Source organism: Pleurodeles waltl, chromosome 7 (genome assembly GCF_031143425.1).
Source record: "Pleurodeles waltl isolate 20211129_DDA chromosome 7, aPleWal1.hap1.20221129, whole genome shotgun sequence".
NCBI lineage: Eukaryota > Metazoa > Chordata > Amphibia > Caudata > Salamandridae > Pleurodeles > Pleurodeles waltl.
The window spans coordinates 1,037,278,584-1,037,295,600 of record NC_090446.1 but is presented as its reverse complement, the minus strand read 5'-3'; the positions used below and the strand labels follow the sequence as shown (position 1 = coordinate 1,037,295,600).

The window sequence follows — 17,017 nt, the reverse complement described above, 5'->3', positions numbered from 1 at the left end:
TAACCCTATTTTACGATTCAGTAATCTATCACTGAATTAAAAAATGCAAATAAAACTTTTCAGTTTTCTTTTTGAAACCCAATCTGCATTTTTTTTTTAAGTTGCTTTATTTAAAAAGGAAACATGGCCATGGTGGTCTGCTGTCCCCAGCAGGCCACCATCCCTGTGCTTTTAGCGATTCCCAGTGGGTCGCAAATTGCGATCTACCTTAATGAGGTAGGTCAATTGCAACCCACTGGGAATCGCAAGCAGTGTAAAACACACTATTGTACATAATAGTGAATCACAAAAATGTGCTATTAGGAAATATCAAACGGACGTCTACGTACATCTGGCCTAAAATCCATTTGGCTGCCATTTCACACTTTAGAAAGAAACTGAACCATCCCTTGCTTTGGTATATTAGACTTGCTAAGGGATTCCTCAGAGGTCTTTTCAGAGTATGTCTGCCAATATGACCTACCCCTTAATTCGTGGTAACTCAACACAACACTATCTCAATCATTTAAGATTCCTTTTGAAATAGTTCACATTGCAGAATTGAAATTTCCTTCTTGCAAGATGGTGATTCATTTGGCTCTGACTTCTGCTAGAAGAGTTAGCGAAACTCAAGCCTTTGCAATATAAGAATACTTTCTAAATTTAGTGATGATGGAGTCTTACTATGAACAAACCCACACTTAGTCCCTAAAGTACTATCTGACTTTAATTTGCATAACCCAGGAGTCTTAAAAACATCATTTGGGAATCCAGGTAGTGCATTCTAAATATAAAGAGCTCTTTATAATCCAGATGGAAAAAAATGCCTAAAGTTTTATATTAATATAACAAGAACTGGTCAACTTTTAAAAGCTTACTGTCTTCCACAGAAAGGACAATCTCTTTCCAAACCAGGTATAGCTCGCTAGGAGTCTGCAGCCATGTTCTTCTGTCATAAAACAGGGGGTAGTGCTCTGCACGGAAATGTGACTGCACATTCCACAAGAAGTGTTTCTACATCCTCTGCCTTATTGCTGGAGTGCCATTAGTAGACATTTACAGAGCAGCAACTCAGAAGAACTGACACCCTTTATAACATTACCGTCTAGGTACGTCAGTACAGGGGATGCTTTGGTGGGATAGGTGGCCCTGTGGCATATATTTCAATAAGATGAGCCTTTGCTTTTCATTGTCCCTCACCATCAGCTAATGACTATATTGTGCTGTTACTACTTGCTATTCTGATTCAAGCATGTGACTCTATGATAGATCCAATATTGGAGAAGACAATGTTACTCGTATATTTCATAGATTCACATGTGAGCCACTCTTCTCCCCATCTTTTGCTCATCCATGGTCTATTCTTCTTCACCATTTCTGCTATGAAACCTAAGCTAAGTTGATGTTCGTGTTAAAGGCTGTAGGCTGTACTCTATGCTGACTGGCTTAATTTTTGATGTTTTAAAAAGTTGTGGATGGGCTACTTCCAAGACTATGTTAAAGGTTTTCTGCCTATGTTTAACATTGTACTACTCTCTACGGTTACCATGAGACTCAGCTCGACGAAAGGAATAATTCAAGCATCTGGATCAATGAAACATACTAGTATTCGAGAATTTCAGCTACAGATAAGTATTTTGTTTCTGAGCAGGCTGTTGGAGAACCATAGTGTGTCAGTAGTAGTAGCAATGATTTCTCAAGAAGAATGTCGACCTGTGTTTCTTTGCTGGATAAGTGTAATGGGGCATCATGGGTAGGATGAAGAGAAACTCATGTTTTGGTGTTGATCGATGTTGAGTTGTGATGTTAACATGAGAAGGTTTATTACGTTTCAGCAATTAATACCAAAATATATCTATAGTCTCAAGAATTTGTGTATGGAACACAAAAAAATGTTTAGGCTTTCTTCTGTATTGATCTGTTTCAAGATACAGGTTCAAAGGAAGATCAGAAAAAGCAAAACACACACATAATGCCTACAACTAGATACTGTTTGTTGAAAGCGGAACATGCTGTTTTATGCGCCTTAAAACGAGCGACCATCTGAAAATGGATTTTTCTATTCTTTCATATAGACAAACTTAAAAGCCAGTTAATCAATGCAGGGAGGAGGCAGTGTGTGAGTTTCCTCTGCATTAGTTGTTGTCAAAGAAGAAAGGCTGTCTAGTTATTGTTATTTTAGTTTTAAAGATGTGAAGTGTCTGGATAGGAAGGGTGAGGTATTCCTGTTGGATAATGTGGCGTCACTGTGGGGTGATAAACCGATATAAATTAGCCCGGAGAGCTTGGAGCGAAGTTGTTTTAGGGTTGGGCATAGTTGGTCGTTTGCCAAAATGGTGGAATTCAAGTGCTCAAAATGTAAGTAGAGGATGAGAGATGGACAAATGTACTCGGCTGCTGTTGTTGATGGGGCAGTTATCAAGCATGTTTGAACTGGAATGTTGGTGAGGGGTGTTGGTTGAGTTTTAGGGTGTTGTTTGAATTTTGGGGTGGGTGGTGAAATAGTCCGATTTTATGGTCTATAGATGACTGTAGAATGGGGGTAAGTGTAATCTTAAATGAATAAAGATCCACCTGTTGGTATTGAAACCTAGGGTCAGATATGCCGTGGATAATGAGCGGAAGAGCAGATCTTAGTTTGAGATATTCACAGAAGTGGGTGGTTTTCTGATTGTATAGCGCGCCAATTAGAATGACTTGTTTTATTACTATGATTCTAATCTTAGTTTGACTTATTTTTTTGTTCCTGACACTTGGTCACAGGTTCTCCACAGTTGTCAGAGGCTAGTACCATTCCGGGTAAAGGTATTTGGATGGCAAAGAACTTGAGAAAAATATTGGCCCTTATTTCGAGTGGGCCTGGGAAAAAACGATACTGCAGGCTGTGGTTTTTACATCGCGTGGGATCACCTCCCCATTATGAGTATCGTAGGTCAGAAAGTATGATCCTGGGTCAGAAAGTATAACACAGTAATACCACATATTTACCCTCTTTAACAGCTGCAGCCCTTGCAATCTTTGAGTTTTTCTACTGGACATTTTGATTGGTATTATCTGGCAAAATCTGTGCTGGTAAAAACCCCTATGTTAGTTTGAAATGTGCGCGCATTTAGTCATGCCCATTTGGGTGGATGTACCAAATCTGCCTTACCGGGAAACTAGTACATTAATACCAATCCAGTCCAGACTGTGATGAAGTATGTGGAAGCTTCCCCTAAACCTAGTAATGGGCAAAATATGTGGACACTTCCGGCTTTCATTGTGGCCAAGAAGCAGATCCTAAAGGTTTCTTTTTGGTATCTGTAAAGTCCCAACATACATCTCAAGTCCCTTCTGAATTAAACTGTAATACCACGGCCAAACATGGAAAGCACTCTGGTGTGTGCATCAATTTAACTGGCCTTTCCGCTGAATTTTGGCAATTACTTTTAGTGTATTACTTTTGGTATTTTGGGCAGTAAACTGGACCAGTGCCTTCTCCCTGTCTTGCTCTGTTGCCCAGTGGCTGCAGAAGGTAAGGCAGCCAGTTAATATCTGGGGGTACCGGCGTTAAAGAAGTACTTATAGGACATCTTGGCTAGACCTCGATCACATCCCGTGCTCCCTTAGGCAACAAATCACGCATAACATGTACACGATTAGGACAGTTTTACATTTCCAAACCTTTAATGAAACTAGCCTAATTGTTCAGAAACTCTTGATGTCAAAGCTCCTTCATAATAGATGGTGGGCAGATGTTTGAGCATATGTTTGTAATCTGTATTCTATTTTACATATACGGATCTGGAATCCTCCAGATGCGAATGTCTCTAAAATGGCCACCAGGTGGTAGTGCTGCACTTCCGCACAAGATAAAAACCAGCCTCGCCTTTCAGGGGTTTCCTAGGAAGGAGATATGTGCTGTAGATCAGCAATTATAGAAAATGATGCTTATAAAGGACCCTTAATCATGAAAAAAGCTAAAGACCTCTGAGGTAGTTATGCCACCTTCCTTCCACTTGTGTGTTGTAAATTTGGAAATTGTTGCATTGGCTTTGGAGACATTAAATACTGGCACTTAAAAGCATCTATATTCCTTTTTGTTGAATTTTGTATTTTAAGTTATTAGAAAAAACAGGATGCAAGACATAAGCTTGCTTTAAATCCTACTTCATGTGTAAAGTTATCTAGGGATTTCGATAACGCTAATCTCCAGTTTGCATCAGTGATGATCTGAAATAGACATAAATACCCGTGTAAATAATTACACATTACGTGCATTAGTGCACATAGCTTAAACCTGTTTGGGTTCTGGGCAGTAAGCAATTGCGCCATGGAAGAAAATACGGTACCCCCAGGAAGAAGCACGCTAGGTGTTTTATTTTTTGGTACATATTAAATTGACTACAGTTTTAAGGTAGCTGTCAGGATGGAGAGGCAGGATTACCTGGGGCCACATGAAACAAGCACGTGACTGGAGTTTAGATTTCTAAAGGTGTATATCTGGCTTGCTGCTGATAGTCTCTTTGTTTAATTGATCTTTCTATTGTAAGTTGCTTACAAACGTTACAATTATACTTACAATCTTTCCTCAGTTAACTTTTACAGAACTGATATAAGCAACATATTTCAAACATGTCCGGCTGTAATTTTAAAAGAAATCTGCAATAAGAACCTATTGAACATCAATATCACAGAGCCCACATTGTCATCTTCGCCTGAACACAAATCTAGTCTGTCAGACATTTCGTTGATAAGGCCAGTGTTTGGGGGGGAAATAAAGTGACAGATTTAAGTGTTTAGCAAATAGATGTCATGCACTCATCAGTAAAATTTTGAACAATACAGAAACAAATAGGTTCTAATAAAAAAGCTAAATTCGTGGGCGTACCTTACATAAAAAGATCAATGTTTCCTCCTTTTTATTTTGTTTATTACAGTTAGGAAATCGTGCCAGCATTACACCACACTGCCCTGCAGACCTTGAACAATGAAGGCAAAATTAAGTGAAGTGGCCGGTCTCTTCTTGTTAAATGGGTCCATTGGGACACGCCCGGGGCCACCAGTTGTGACTGGATACCCTGCCTGCTTGATTCCATTTCAGTGTTAATGGTTTGATTCCTAGAAGTAGCCCACTGTCCAGCAAATGAATGTAACTCTTCAAAAAACAAATATGTGTAAGGGCTAAATGTACGCATATGCATATTTTACATTTCCTAAATAGCGACTACATAAAAAAAACGCTATTTAGGAAATGCAAAATGATAGGTACCAAGACACTGATTTGCTAATAGCGAGTCCTATAAAGTAGGAATCGCTATTAGGAAATTTCAAATAAGAAATCCCATGCCATTTGTGATAATGGGCCAGTTTTGCATTTCCCTAGTAGGAAATCGCTATTTGAGAAATGCAAAATTAAAGATGGCTATAGGCAAAAAAGCCCCTCCCCCCATCGAAATGCACCCCAGAATAGTGGTGCACATGTAGAACACACACATGTCCAATGGGCATGTGTGTGCTCTATTGAACTTTAAAAAAAGCATTTTGGGGTGCCTTGTTTTTTTTAAATTGCATAAGGTTACCATCGACTTGAAGTCCATGGTAATTGCATTTCGTAAATGACTAATTTGCATTTAGGAAATGCTTTGAACATCTGAATAGGAGTTGTAGATAGGTAATCCCTACTTGCAATTCCCATTCAAAGGATCGCAAATTACGATTTCTACTGGGTAGAAATTGTAATTTGCAATTTTCTACACAGCTTTGTACATCTGAAAAGCTCATTTTGCGTTTTTTTAACTGCCCAAAATAGCAATTCATACCATTAAGAAATGCAAAATGGCTTTGTACATCTAGCTCTAAGCCTTCTAATGCTAAATATATCCTAATGTCAGTCTTTTATTTGTCATTTTTGGGCGAGATGCTGGACCAGTTATATAGTAAACTTTGCAAGTCTTCTTTGGCAGCTTAACAGTGCCAGCAAGAAGCCAGTGGAAGACATACATTGAGTAATTTGCATGGTTGGTTTAATGCAACTGTGGGAATGTGTCATTGTTAAGGATATTGTAGAACTAAAAGGAGATTGTCACATATGAGGCCATTCATCTTTAGTCTCATCTGCTGTCAGAATTGGTTTCATCAATAACCATTTTAATTTAATGGCAGATTAAGCTTTAGAATTATGAATTTCTACATTTCACTGTTGTTCAAAAACATACTCTGAAACTGTCTGAATGATACCAGACCTTTTTCTGATATCCAGAGCCCAAATCGGGAAGAATTTGTTCCACAAAAAGCACAAAAGGTGATGGGAGGAATGCTTGCAATAAGTCTAACCACTGTCAGTCGCTTGAGTTAGTGTTTCAACCCATCGTTTTTTTGCCCGCAATGCCACCTCAGATTAGGCCTAACCATTTGGTCATGGTCCTGCACCAAAGGGCACAGTCAAGACCAAATTGCCAGGCCAGGTCCTCTCTGAACCAGAACACAAGCAAACCAAGACCAGTTTCACCCTGATTGCGGCTCTTCAGTCGGGTGCACCTTGCTTCCAGTTGATCAGTGAGCAAGGGACCTAACATCTGGGCATAGCCTTGGCCAACTGGGACGTTACATCAAGCACACAAAAGGTGATGGGAGAATGCTTGCAATAAATATAACCACTGGCCGTTGCTTTCAAACTCATTGTTCCTTTGCCCACCATGCCACCTCAGATTAGACCTATCCATTTGCAAAACAGTCCTGATACTGCTCCAATACGAACAGTCTAACCAGAACTGAAAAGCCAGGAACTTGTTCTGCGACCATGAGTCAGCATTCAGGCCTGGAAAATGGACTGTAACGGTTGAGATCAACATCAGAGAAAACCTTATAATTGTACTTGAAACATGCACCATTGCAGCACATACACTTGTAGACTTATCGGTGACATAAATCATGGTAAATACTCTGCTAAAGAGGCTGAAAGAGCAGCTAGGAATATCTTGAATTTCCTTTGTGGATCCATTATTTTCATCAGAATCATGACAACCAAGTGGCATTCATAAGGTTATCCAGTGATGTGCCGCAGGTGTCAGTCGTAGCTCTCTGCTGTTTGTGTTTACATGGTCATCCGTTCAGGTGCTAGAACTGCACAAGTTCAAATTTCCAATTTTTACTAATGTCGCTTGGAAAATATGCCTTGAGGATGAACGAGAATGACAAGACAGCATGTTTAGGTCACAAATATTTCAGGATAAAGAAGCATAATGGTTCTAACAAACCAAAAACAGAGATCAGAGTAGTGGACTGCACCAAGGACTGTGCTTTAGCTTTCAGCTTGCTATCAGCAAATGGTAGGGTCCTGAGGCTCATGAGCAGGCTGAAAAATCTTGACATCAGTTTGGATCGAAGCCTTTTCTTAAAGTATTGAATAAATGAAGTGGTCAAAATGCCAGTTTTACCTCTAAAGGGAGATTTTGCCATATCTCCATATTGGCCACTTTAGAATTGACTATATTATTAGTGATGGTGCAGCAGAATTAATAAAAATATTGCGTGCACCAGACTGTCACAAAAACTCATTACTAGACTTAAGCGAATCCAGAACAGATCAGCAAAGCTATATCTCAACTTTAAAATATGTGAGCACACAACATCTGCTTAGAAATCTCCTTTGTGGATCTCTGTAGATATAATGATCAAATACAGGATCCTGGGGACGGTGCAGATAGATTACTTTAGCAAAGATTTGATAAACTAGCAATTCCCTTTGCACCACCCCCTGCCTCAGATCTTCGAAATCTCTCAAAATTTACCAGCCTAGATTCATACACAAGAAATGTGTAGGTATACAGTCTTAAGTTCATCTTTGTGCAAAAAATGATGATCACATTTGGGCAGTCTATCGCTACGCATCTGCCTGTTATTGCAACGCATTTTAAGACATGCAGCAGTGGATAAAAGCAGTTCTTTAAACAACCACTGCAGTCCGATTGCAGTGGGCTTGGGGGAGGGGGGGGGGTGAGGGAATAGTGGTGTGTTGTTTCCTTAAGGAACAACACCGCACAGTTAGTAACAGTGCTTTAAATGGGCCAGTACTGAGTACCGGCACTTTTTTTATTTTGAGAAGGAGAGCACCGGCACCTCTCAAGAAAAACGTATTTACTTTTAATTGGAGTACCTGCTCTTCTCAGAAACAAGCAGGCACTATGGTTGAGAGTACCTGCACTTCTGTTTTTCCATTGCAAGTACTGGTTAGTACCCGTTTCTAGTTCGCCTTGTGCAGAACTCCACCATGCTATACAGCTTCCCTAAGATGGTGAGTGTGCAGCTCACCCGTGATGAGTGAGCTGCACACTGCAGCACAGTATTTCCGCCTCTATCCAGGGCCTAAATACTGTCGTCCACAAAAATCAAAGCACCTTGTTTCAAATAACTGTGCCCTGTTTTAGTTGTTCTCACCTTTACCTGGCATTTCGATTTCGAAGCTTACAATTGTAATTCTTTACAGTTGCCAAATCCGCACCTTTAAAATTGTTGCTTACTGTTTACTGATTACTTTTTAACTATTTACACGTGTTTTTTTTTTTTTTTTTAATCCCCTCTTTAGGGTACTTTACATTTTTTAAACGGAGAAATACAAAAATATACCGACAACATTTTTTCTTTCAGCAAAGGGCTTTGGGGGGTTGCCCATGTATTGTCAGTGTTAAAGCACCCCCGAGTTATCATTTAGAATAATTTTGCTTGTTGGCGTTTCATTGTCCGCCCGATGATGTCACGGGGGTCTTTTCCCAGCTGTTGCCTGGCCGAGAGCGCTCATTTGTCAGCGTGTGACCGCGCTCCTGTGCAGGTGTCGATCCTGTCACAAGCCGTGTGAAGCCGCCGCCTGGGCACGCGGCCAGCCCAGGTGCGGCGCCGGCAGTAAATGGGACCGGGAAGAAACGAACTTCAAGTGTGGACACTTCCACAGTGATTATCAAAAGAAAAATGACCTACTGCTGGAGGAAAATAACTTAAGTAAGCATAAAGAGAAACGTTCTCAGGAGCTAGGCTTCCCTGCACATCTGCTGGATAAATGATACGTGATTAGTTCAGAAGTTTGGGAAAGTTCAGTGTGGTTTCAAAAGCGGTTTTTGTTGCAGCTGTATAGGGCTACGCAAGTGGGGGAGGGGGCATGCTAGTCCCTTCGACCGATTGTTTTAAACGGAACAATCTCTTCTGCGTTTTGTATGAAGAGATATGGTTATCCTGCTCCAGACTGGGGGCCATATGTAGGAACGCATTTTCCCATTGACACAGAATGGGAAAAACGCTTTGATACACCTGGCCCTTAGTGTCTCAAATGTCCTGCCGCAGGATTACTAGTCAGAAGATCCTCCATCGTGTGCATCAGGGTTATCACCAAAGAGAATGTAAAATTATGCAGTCTTTGTTCATAATTTGACGGTGCTGCTTTAACCATGTACCTGACTATAAAATGGAACATGGTGAATATTGATTTTGTCAGTATGCACAGTGGAAAAGTCAAAATACTACTAAGATCACGGAGGTGAACGTTAGGATTTCTCAAAAGCTTTAACATGGACAGCAGCTTTAATGTATCTCAACTGCATTTCCCAGGACTCTAATGAAATGTTATAGTTTCTAGGAAGATGGACTGGAGATACTGCTTACTGCTTAGGAGGCCTGAGCATGGGGAAGCAGTACTCTGAACCAGTGGTCGAAGTTCATTAAAAAGTATGGGAATTGTGATGCTGTGTGCAAAGAGTGGCAAGGTGAGTGAGTGTAGGGGCATGGCTAAAACAAAATATTCAGTAACTTTTTTCGGTCTTTCACCTTCAGGTAACTACACAATAAGGTACATCTTAAATGAAAAATAAATGCAATTTAACCTAATCAGTGTAAAATGCACTATTGTGCATTATGAAACCTCCATTAATTAATGCACTGCATAGATCTGTGCTGTAACCAGAGATCCACAGAAAATCCTTGTTGGTCCAGTAGAGAATAGTAACTTGTGCATGTTTAGTGCTACGAGGCTCCAGGCTGTGACAGAAAGCACTGTGAATATGTAAGTCAATATCTTAAATTTGCATTACAAGCAGTAAAAGATAGGCCGCTGCAAAATGCACAAAATGGTTTGATAAGAAAGTGCTTCTAAAACAGATTTTAGTACTGTACCTAGTGCAATTCTTTTAGAACTATCCTTTAAAAGCACACAGTTCATTTCTCAGTTGGTAACTCCTTGCAGTATCAGAAGGAATAAATGTGTGTTATCAGGAAGCTTCAAGTGATTCCATCAATTAAATCCAATTCTGGCTTCTAACCACCCTTTACATTTGTAGATTTACCAGTTGTGCACATTTACATTTCTTTCAGGCAAGCAGGTCTCCCACCTTCAGACTACATCGGACTTCCTGCATTCGCTGGGGTTCACTATAAACGTGCCAAAGTCACACCTGACTCCCTCTCAGACGCTCCCTTTCATCAGAGCTGTTCTGGACACAGTGCAGTTTCAGGCTTATCCTCCTGAGTGGCGAGCCTAGGATATTCAGGCTATGATACCAGTGTTTTAGCCTCTATCCTGTATTTCGATGAGAATGACTCTGAGGCTTCTGGGTCTCATTGCCTCCTGCATCCTGCTAGTGACACATGCTAGATGGCAGATGCGTGCTCTGCAGTGGGATCTGAAGTTCTAGTGGGCGCAGCATCTGGGGAATCTGTCCGACAAGGTCCAGATCTCGGAGGGATCTGTAAAAGATATGCAGTGGTGGTTAAAGGACCACAGTTGGTTCGGAAGCAGTTCCCTCTCCTTTCCCCAACCAGATCGGACTGTGTGACAAATGTATCACTCTTGAGATGGGGTGGTCATCTGTGAGAGGTGGAGAACAGAGGCATCTGGTCTCTAGAGGAGTCCAGACCCCACACCAGCCTGTTAGAGCTCTGTGCAATCCCGTTAGTATTGAAGGCATTTTTTCCCCTCTATCAAGGGAAAGATGGTGCAGGTGTTCACGGACAGCTCTACCGCCATGTGGTGCTGCAACAAGCAGGGCAGGGTGGGTCGTGGACCCTTTGTCAAGAGGTTCTGCACCTCTGGACATGGCTGGAACAGCAGGGCATATCCCCGGTGGTTCATCATCTGGCAGGATCTCTGAACGCCAGAGCAGACAAACTCAGCTGAAAATGTCTATCGGATCACGAATGGTGTCTCCATCCAGACGTGGAACAAGATGTCTGTTAGCTGTGGGGAGAGCCTCAGTTAGATCTGTTTACCTCTGCAGGAAAGCACGTCAGCAGTTTTGCACATTGGAATTTCCAAGGCAACAATCTCTCAGAGACGTCTTTCTTCTTGAGTGAAACTGAGGCCTCCTCTACCCCTTTCCACCCATACTACTTCTGCTGAGAATTCTGAAGAAGATAAAGAATAACCGGGCCCAAGTAATTCTTGTGGCTCCGGTCTGGGCATGGAGAGTCTGGTATCCCCAGCTGTTCAGCATGCCAATTGATCCTCCAATCATACTGTCTTTTCGGGAGGATCTTCTGTCGCAGCCGCACGGGGGGTGTTCTGCACCTACACTTGTCCACTTTCCGCCTTCCTTGCGTGGAGATTGAGCAGTGACAGTTGACAACTTTTAACCTTTCGCATGAAGCCTGTAAAATTATTATAGCAGCCAGGCATCCCTCCACCAAAATGTTATACCCCTATTGTTGGAAGAAACCTGTGGCATGGTGCACAGACAAGTCTGTTGGCCCCCTTTCTGCCCATCTATCTGAGGTTCTGTTGTTTATCCTTTCTGTGGCCCAGAAGGGCTCTGTTGTGGGTACTCTCAAAGGTTATTTGTCTGCAATTTCTTCTTTTTTGAGGTTGCCTCATCAACCTTCTTAGTTTAAGTCCCCTATTGGTAATAGGTTCTTTAAAAGTCTTACTCATATGTTTTCTCCTTCTCCATTCATTATGCCCCAATGGGATTTGACTTTGATTTTGACATTTCTTATGTGTGCTCCTTTCAAGCCTCTCCACAATTGCTCTCTCAGGCTTCTCACTTTGAAATCAGCCTTCCTTGTGACTATTATATCTGCCTGCAGGGTGAGTTCCAGGCATTTAAGCCACCCTACACCAAAGTGGTGCATTGCACTAGGGCCTTTTTTCTGCCAAAAGTTGGTACGCCTTTTCATGTAGGCCAGTCCATCATCTTGCCTACTTTTTACTCCCCCCCCCACATCAATTTAAGGAAAAGGAGACACTCTAATGCCTTGACCCAGACTGAGCCTTGGCGTTATACCTTGATCATGCAAAAGAGTTTTGGGTGGATGATCAACTCTTTGTTGGCGGTATGGGTGTGAAGAAAGGTTGGGCAGTGCTGAAGTGGGCTACCTCCAAATGGGTCATACTCTGCATTAAGATCTGCTACGCACTGGACAAAAAGCATCACTCTGAGGGCTTGCATGTTCATTCTACTCAAGCTTCAACTGGGGCCACTGTATTAGCATGCAGAGTTCATGTCCTTGATATCTGTCAGGGAGCAACATGGGCATCTCTGCACACATTCACCTAACACTACTGCCTGGACAGTCAGGTCCATAGGGACCGGACTGGCCAGTCCTGCAGGACTTTCTAGGATGATCTTGGTTCGCAAACCCACTTCCGGGGATGGTATTGCTTGGGTATCTTTTCAGAGGTAAGGAATCTGCAATTAGAAGTCTCTATCAGATGAACAAGTTACTTACCTTCGGTAGCGCTTTATCTGGTAGAGACCTATTCTAATAGCACATTACTTACTGACCCACCCATTTTGCGAACTGATTTCTACGGACAGGGACTCCTCTTTCAGGGCTTAGTTTTGACGCACCAGTAGTGTTCTTTACAGCTCTGCGCTTCTGACGTGGAAAGTCGTCAGAAGAAACTGATGTCAGCGCGCCGGGGTAACTCTTATATAGGACCCGCAACGCCATATCTGACGTGACGACACCGACCATGGATGCGGAGCCGATCAAAGTCACCTATCGGCGCGCAGGGGTAATGCTCAGAAAATCCTCTGGATCAGGACGACTGGGGAGAAACTCAGAATTAAGGAATATGCAACAAATATGTCTCTACCAGATAAGGCTTTACCAAAGATAAGTAACTTGTTCTTTATGGCAAGTTTTGTGCAGATCCATCAAATGGGAGCCTAACAATAGGGGAAGGGAGGGGTCCCAAAAGTGACATTTCCTATTTTAACTGCCATAGGATTATTTATAAACTTTGCGTGTAAATAGGACTTTACTCAAGGAATTGTCTTGGCTTACGTTGGTGTAACTGTGTTCAGTAGTTTCTGAGAAATTAGCATTGAAAAAGTGTTCTGGTCTTAGCATAAAGAGGTTAGATGTTAGGGATTTATGGGCTGTTTTTTAAATCCTCTGTAGATTTACAGATCCACAGAACCACAACTCTAATTAGAGAAAAAACATAAAGGTACACCATTATACTAAAGAGCTTGTTATCCATTCATGCATTGCAGCTTTGCAAATTTTGCTGCAGATTGATAAATCTGCCGCACCTCTGATTGGCTGGCTATCACAGAAACATTTCTCTTGTGGCTGTCATTATCGAACACTGTGCATCGACCTCCATGTTGGAGATTAGCAAAAGGGCATAAGGGGAGTGAGGTGAACCCACCCTGAAAACGAGACCTATGGGGTTAGGGGGGTTCCCAAAAGGACCCGCATCACAATAATATAAACATTTACCATTTTATTTTTATTGCAGGGTCTGCAAACCATATGCTGGATTCACAAATCCTGGGAGGGTCCTGGAGTTGCGAAACCAGCATAGGATTTTTGATCCTGTATAAAAAAATAAATGGAGAAAAAAAGTATTAGTTACGCTGCTGCTGTACTTGGCCAGCAGCTGCATTTGGGCGTTGGTCACACGATGTGTGCAGGCCTGACTACAGTTCATTCCCTTCTGCCAATCCTGGCTGCACATGGCGAAAAAGTCTTTGTGACGGATGGATGGTGTTCTTCAGAGATTTGGGGCCTGGTCAGAGCTTCTTAACCTGGCAAGCAGGGGAAGCCTTACCTGGCCTGCGTTCCCCGTCCTGGACAGTTTGACACAGCAGGCTGGAGAACGGAGCCCAAGGCCAAGGATTTTTACCCCTGCGTCTCCTCTAGCTCTGAGCCAGGGCCCAGTCAGAGTTTCTTAATACAGGCTAGCAGGGGAAGTCTTGCCAGGAGTGCAGGACCCCATCCCATGCACTTTGTGACACTTTAGGCTGGCGCACCAATTCCAGGTTTTGGGTCTTCACACTTCGTCCTACCAGAACAGGACCCATTCTTATAATCTGTGCACACTGAGTGATAGTGGGAGATATTGGAGAGAATGTATCCGGCCTCCTGGACATCTGACTTGGCTTGACGTTTCAAACAAGCCCTCATTGTGACTTACAGAGCTGCTCAGAACTCTGAAAAAGGAGCCACATGAAGGGAGTGATGTGTTTTGTGTTTTTTAAAGAAGAAAACATCACCAGTAACTTTGACATGGCACATTTTACACCACCCGTGTAGGAATGGTAAATTACCCATAATTGTAATTTCGCAGCACCTTAGCTCAAGCTGACATCCGCCAACGGGCCATTTTAGAATGCCTACTTTTGGTGATTATTAGCAGTGCAGGAATTGATGACCCCCTTTAAAGCAAGATCAACCGTTTGAGTTTCTCAGTGTTTAATGATAAATTACATATGGTGGTGCATCTTGGAAAGCAAGGGAACATGAAGTCGTAACCCATAAAACTGCAATCAATGTAATGGCTATATCCAGGTGTATTAAATGTTTAAAACATGAGTAGATAATGTTGACAAATCCTTCCCCGAAAGACAATAGTCCTAACAACTGAATGTTGTGACTTAAATTAAATTTGTGTTATTTCTTGAATGTTTAATTGATAAAACAAGGCGAGATATTGGATAGTATGAAGGGAAAAGTAAACTCACTCACCTTGGATGGTAAGAACCACTGAAAATGTTGTGGAAGATTTTAAGGAAGATTCACTTTGATAAAATGGGTGTTATTCAGGGCTTTGCTGCTGTGACTTTCCACAATAAATAGTTTAATCTATATAGAAAAATGACTCTAAATGTAAAAATTATTTTCCTATATTGCTGCATTTGTTTTGTGCTATATTCTAGTTCAATGTCTTGTTATACAAGGAAACGAGTCCGGTTATTGTGTGTTACATCATAAGCCACGTTTCCATCTGTATGCGCAGTCTGTATGATTTCTTGTGCACATGTTCTATCCAGTACAATAAGTTAAGACTCTCTATTTAACAGGCAAAGATATTCGTTTAGTGGGAAGCTACCACCAAGATCTCACTCCATGAGCTCAATCCATAAATCAGATGATGAAAATGTTACCTTGGTAAGGCTTTGAACTCAGTTTACTTCACTTACATTAACTTGTACTAAATGATTAAGTATGTGAGAATTTTAACATGGATCAGAAACAAAGATTTTATTCTCCAAAACAGCTCTTTAAGTTTTAAAAGAAAATGTCAACCTTTCCTTCCCCGCTGCCGTCTGTGCATCATTTCAAAAGTTATGCATCAGTCTAATTTTTTCAAATATATCTTTATTGATTTACGGAAAAAGAAGGGTAAACAATATAATACATAATGCTTTTGCAGATAGCATAAATACATACAGTTCGGTCTGATTTACATTCCCATTGCTGCTAATCAGCAGAATGATATTACACATTTCTTATTTGGCACCTATTTTGTATATTCTCAGTGATGTGACACGTGCAAAGTAACTATATCCTGTAATCTTAAGTATGTATATGTATTACCCATGTTAAACTTCATATATGACAATTACAACTTTAAACTAAGGTGTGTGAGCGTCAGGGCTTGTGAGTGAGATACAAATTATAGGCTGTGATGTGGTGCGCAGGCGGAAAGAGGAGTGCTGCGTCCTGTTATTCTGAACCCCAACTCCTGTATGTGTCCCACGGGACGTAAGAGCGGGTGTGGCGACACTAGTTCGATTCACTCTACATGTGAGGAGGAGGGGGGATGTAGCCAGAATGTAAGCTTGTGGTGCGCCTGGTCTGTATGAACCCGCACTGCTTTAGGTACAGTGAGCCTACTCAGGTCACCCGCGAGGCAGAATGTGCTGTGACCCCTTCCAACAATCTCTGCCAGTGTGGTGTACTGGTCGGGGGTTCCCGCATGTTCCGGCTGTATTCACCGCCTGCTGATCCCTGCTCTCAAGTCAGATAACCATAGAGTGATAGGTGGTGCTGCATTAGATTTCCAGCACATTGCCAGTTGGTGTTTTGCCAAGATCAATGCCAGGTCAATTAATTTATTAAGAGGTTTACTTTGTGCCGTGCAGGATGTTACCCCCAATATATAATGTAATCCTTCCCTGTGGAGTTGATCTCCCACTATTGTGGTAAGGATCCCATCAATGGTCTTCCAGTATGGGATGATGGAAGGACATGTCCAGATCATATGCATGAAAACAGCTGCATTTGATTGGCATCTCAGGCATATGTCCACTGCCCCAGGGTATACACTCGCCAGTGACTTAGGAGTGAGGGATGTATGGTGCAAGTAACTGAATTGTGTGTATTTGAGTTTGGCATTCGTAGATATGACCTTCGGCACTGATAGGCACTGTGTCCATTGATCATCTGTTAGTGCTGTATGAATGGCAGAGTCCCAGTAAGCTAAGAGTGCGTGAAGGGGTTGTTTTCTGTCTATGCATAATGCACTGTAAATGTTAGTGACAGTTCGGCCAGTTATGCGTCAATCTCATGACACATTTTTCAGATAAAATTCATGGTTAGAATCAACTTCCTGGAGTCTGTCTCCACACCTTGTGTCCACATCATATACAATCATTTGCACCGACAAATTTGACAAATTCTCCAGAAGTTGAGAGGCAGAAGTATGCAAGAATATGAAAGCTCTATACATTTGTTACCACCCTATGAAATCCATGTAATCTCTGTAATACCAGGGATTTCGAAAACCTGTCAAACAGGTCTTTCTCCTCACAAAACTAAATTTGTCAGTGCCACTCTTTCACTT

The 17,017-nt window shown here is 41.8% G+C and overlaps 1 protein-coding gene across 4 annotated transcripts in view; it reads left to right on the top strand.

Moving 5' to 3' along the window:
* The window catches only part of CEP112 (centrosomal protein 112), a 1,991,189-nt gene that overhangs the window by 117,282 nt on the left and 1,856,890 nt on the right, over window positions 1-17,017 (top strand). For all 4 annotated transcript variants that reach the window (XM_069199882.1, XM_069199881.1, XM_069199883.1 and 1 more), the window contains exon 5: window positions 15,252-15,339. In XM_069199882.1, the coding sequence (XP_069055983.1) occupies window positions 15,252-15,339 (88 nt within the window). The remainder of the gene's footprint in view (window positions 1-15,251; window positions 15,340-17,017) is intronic.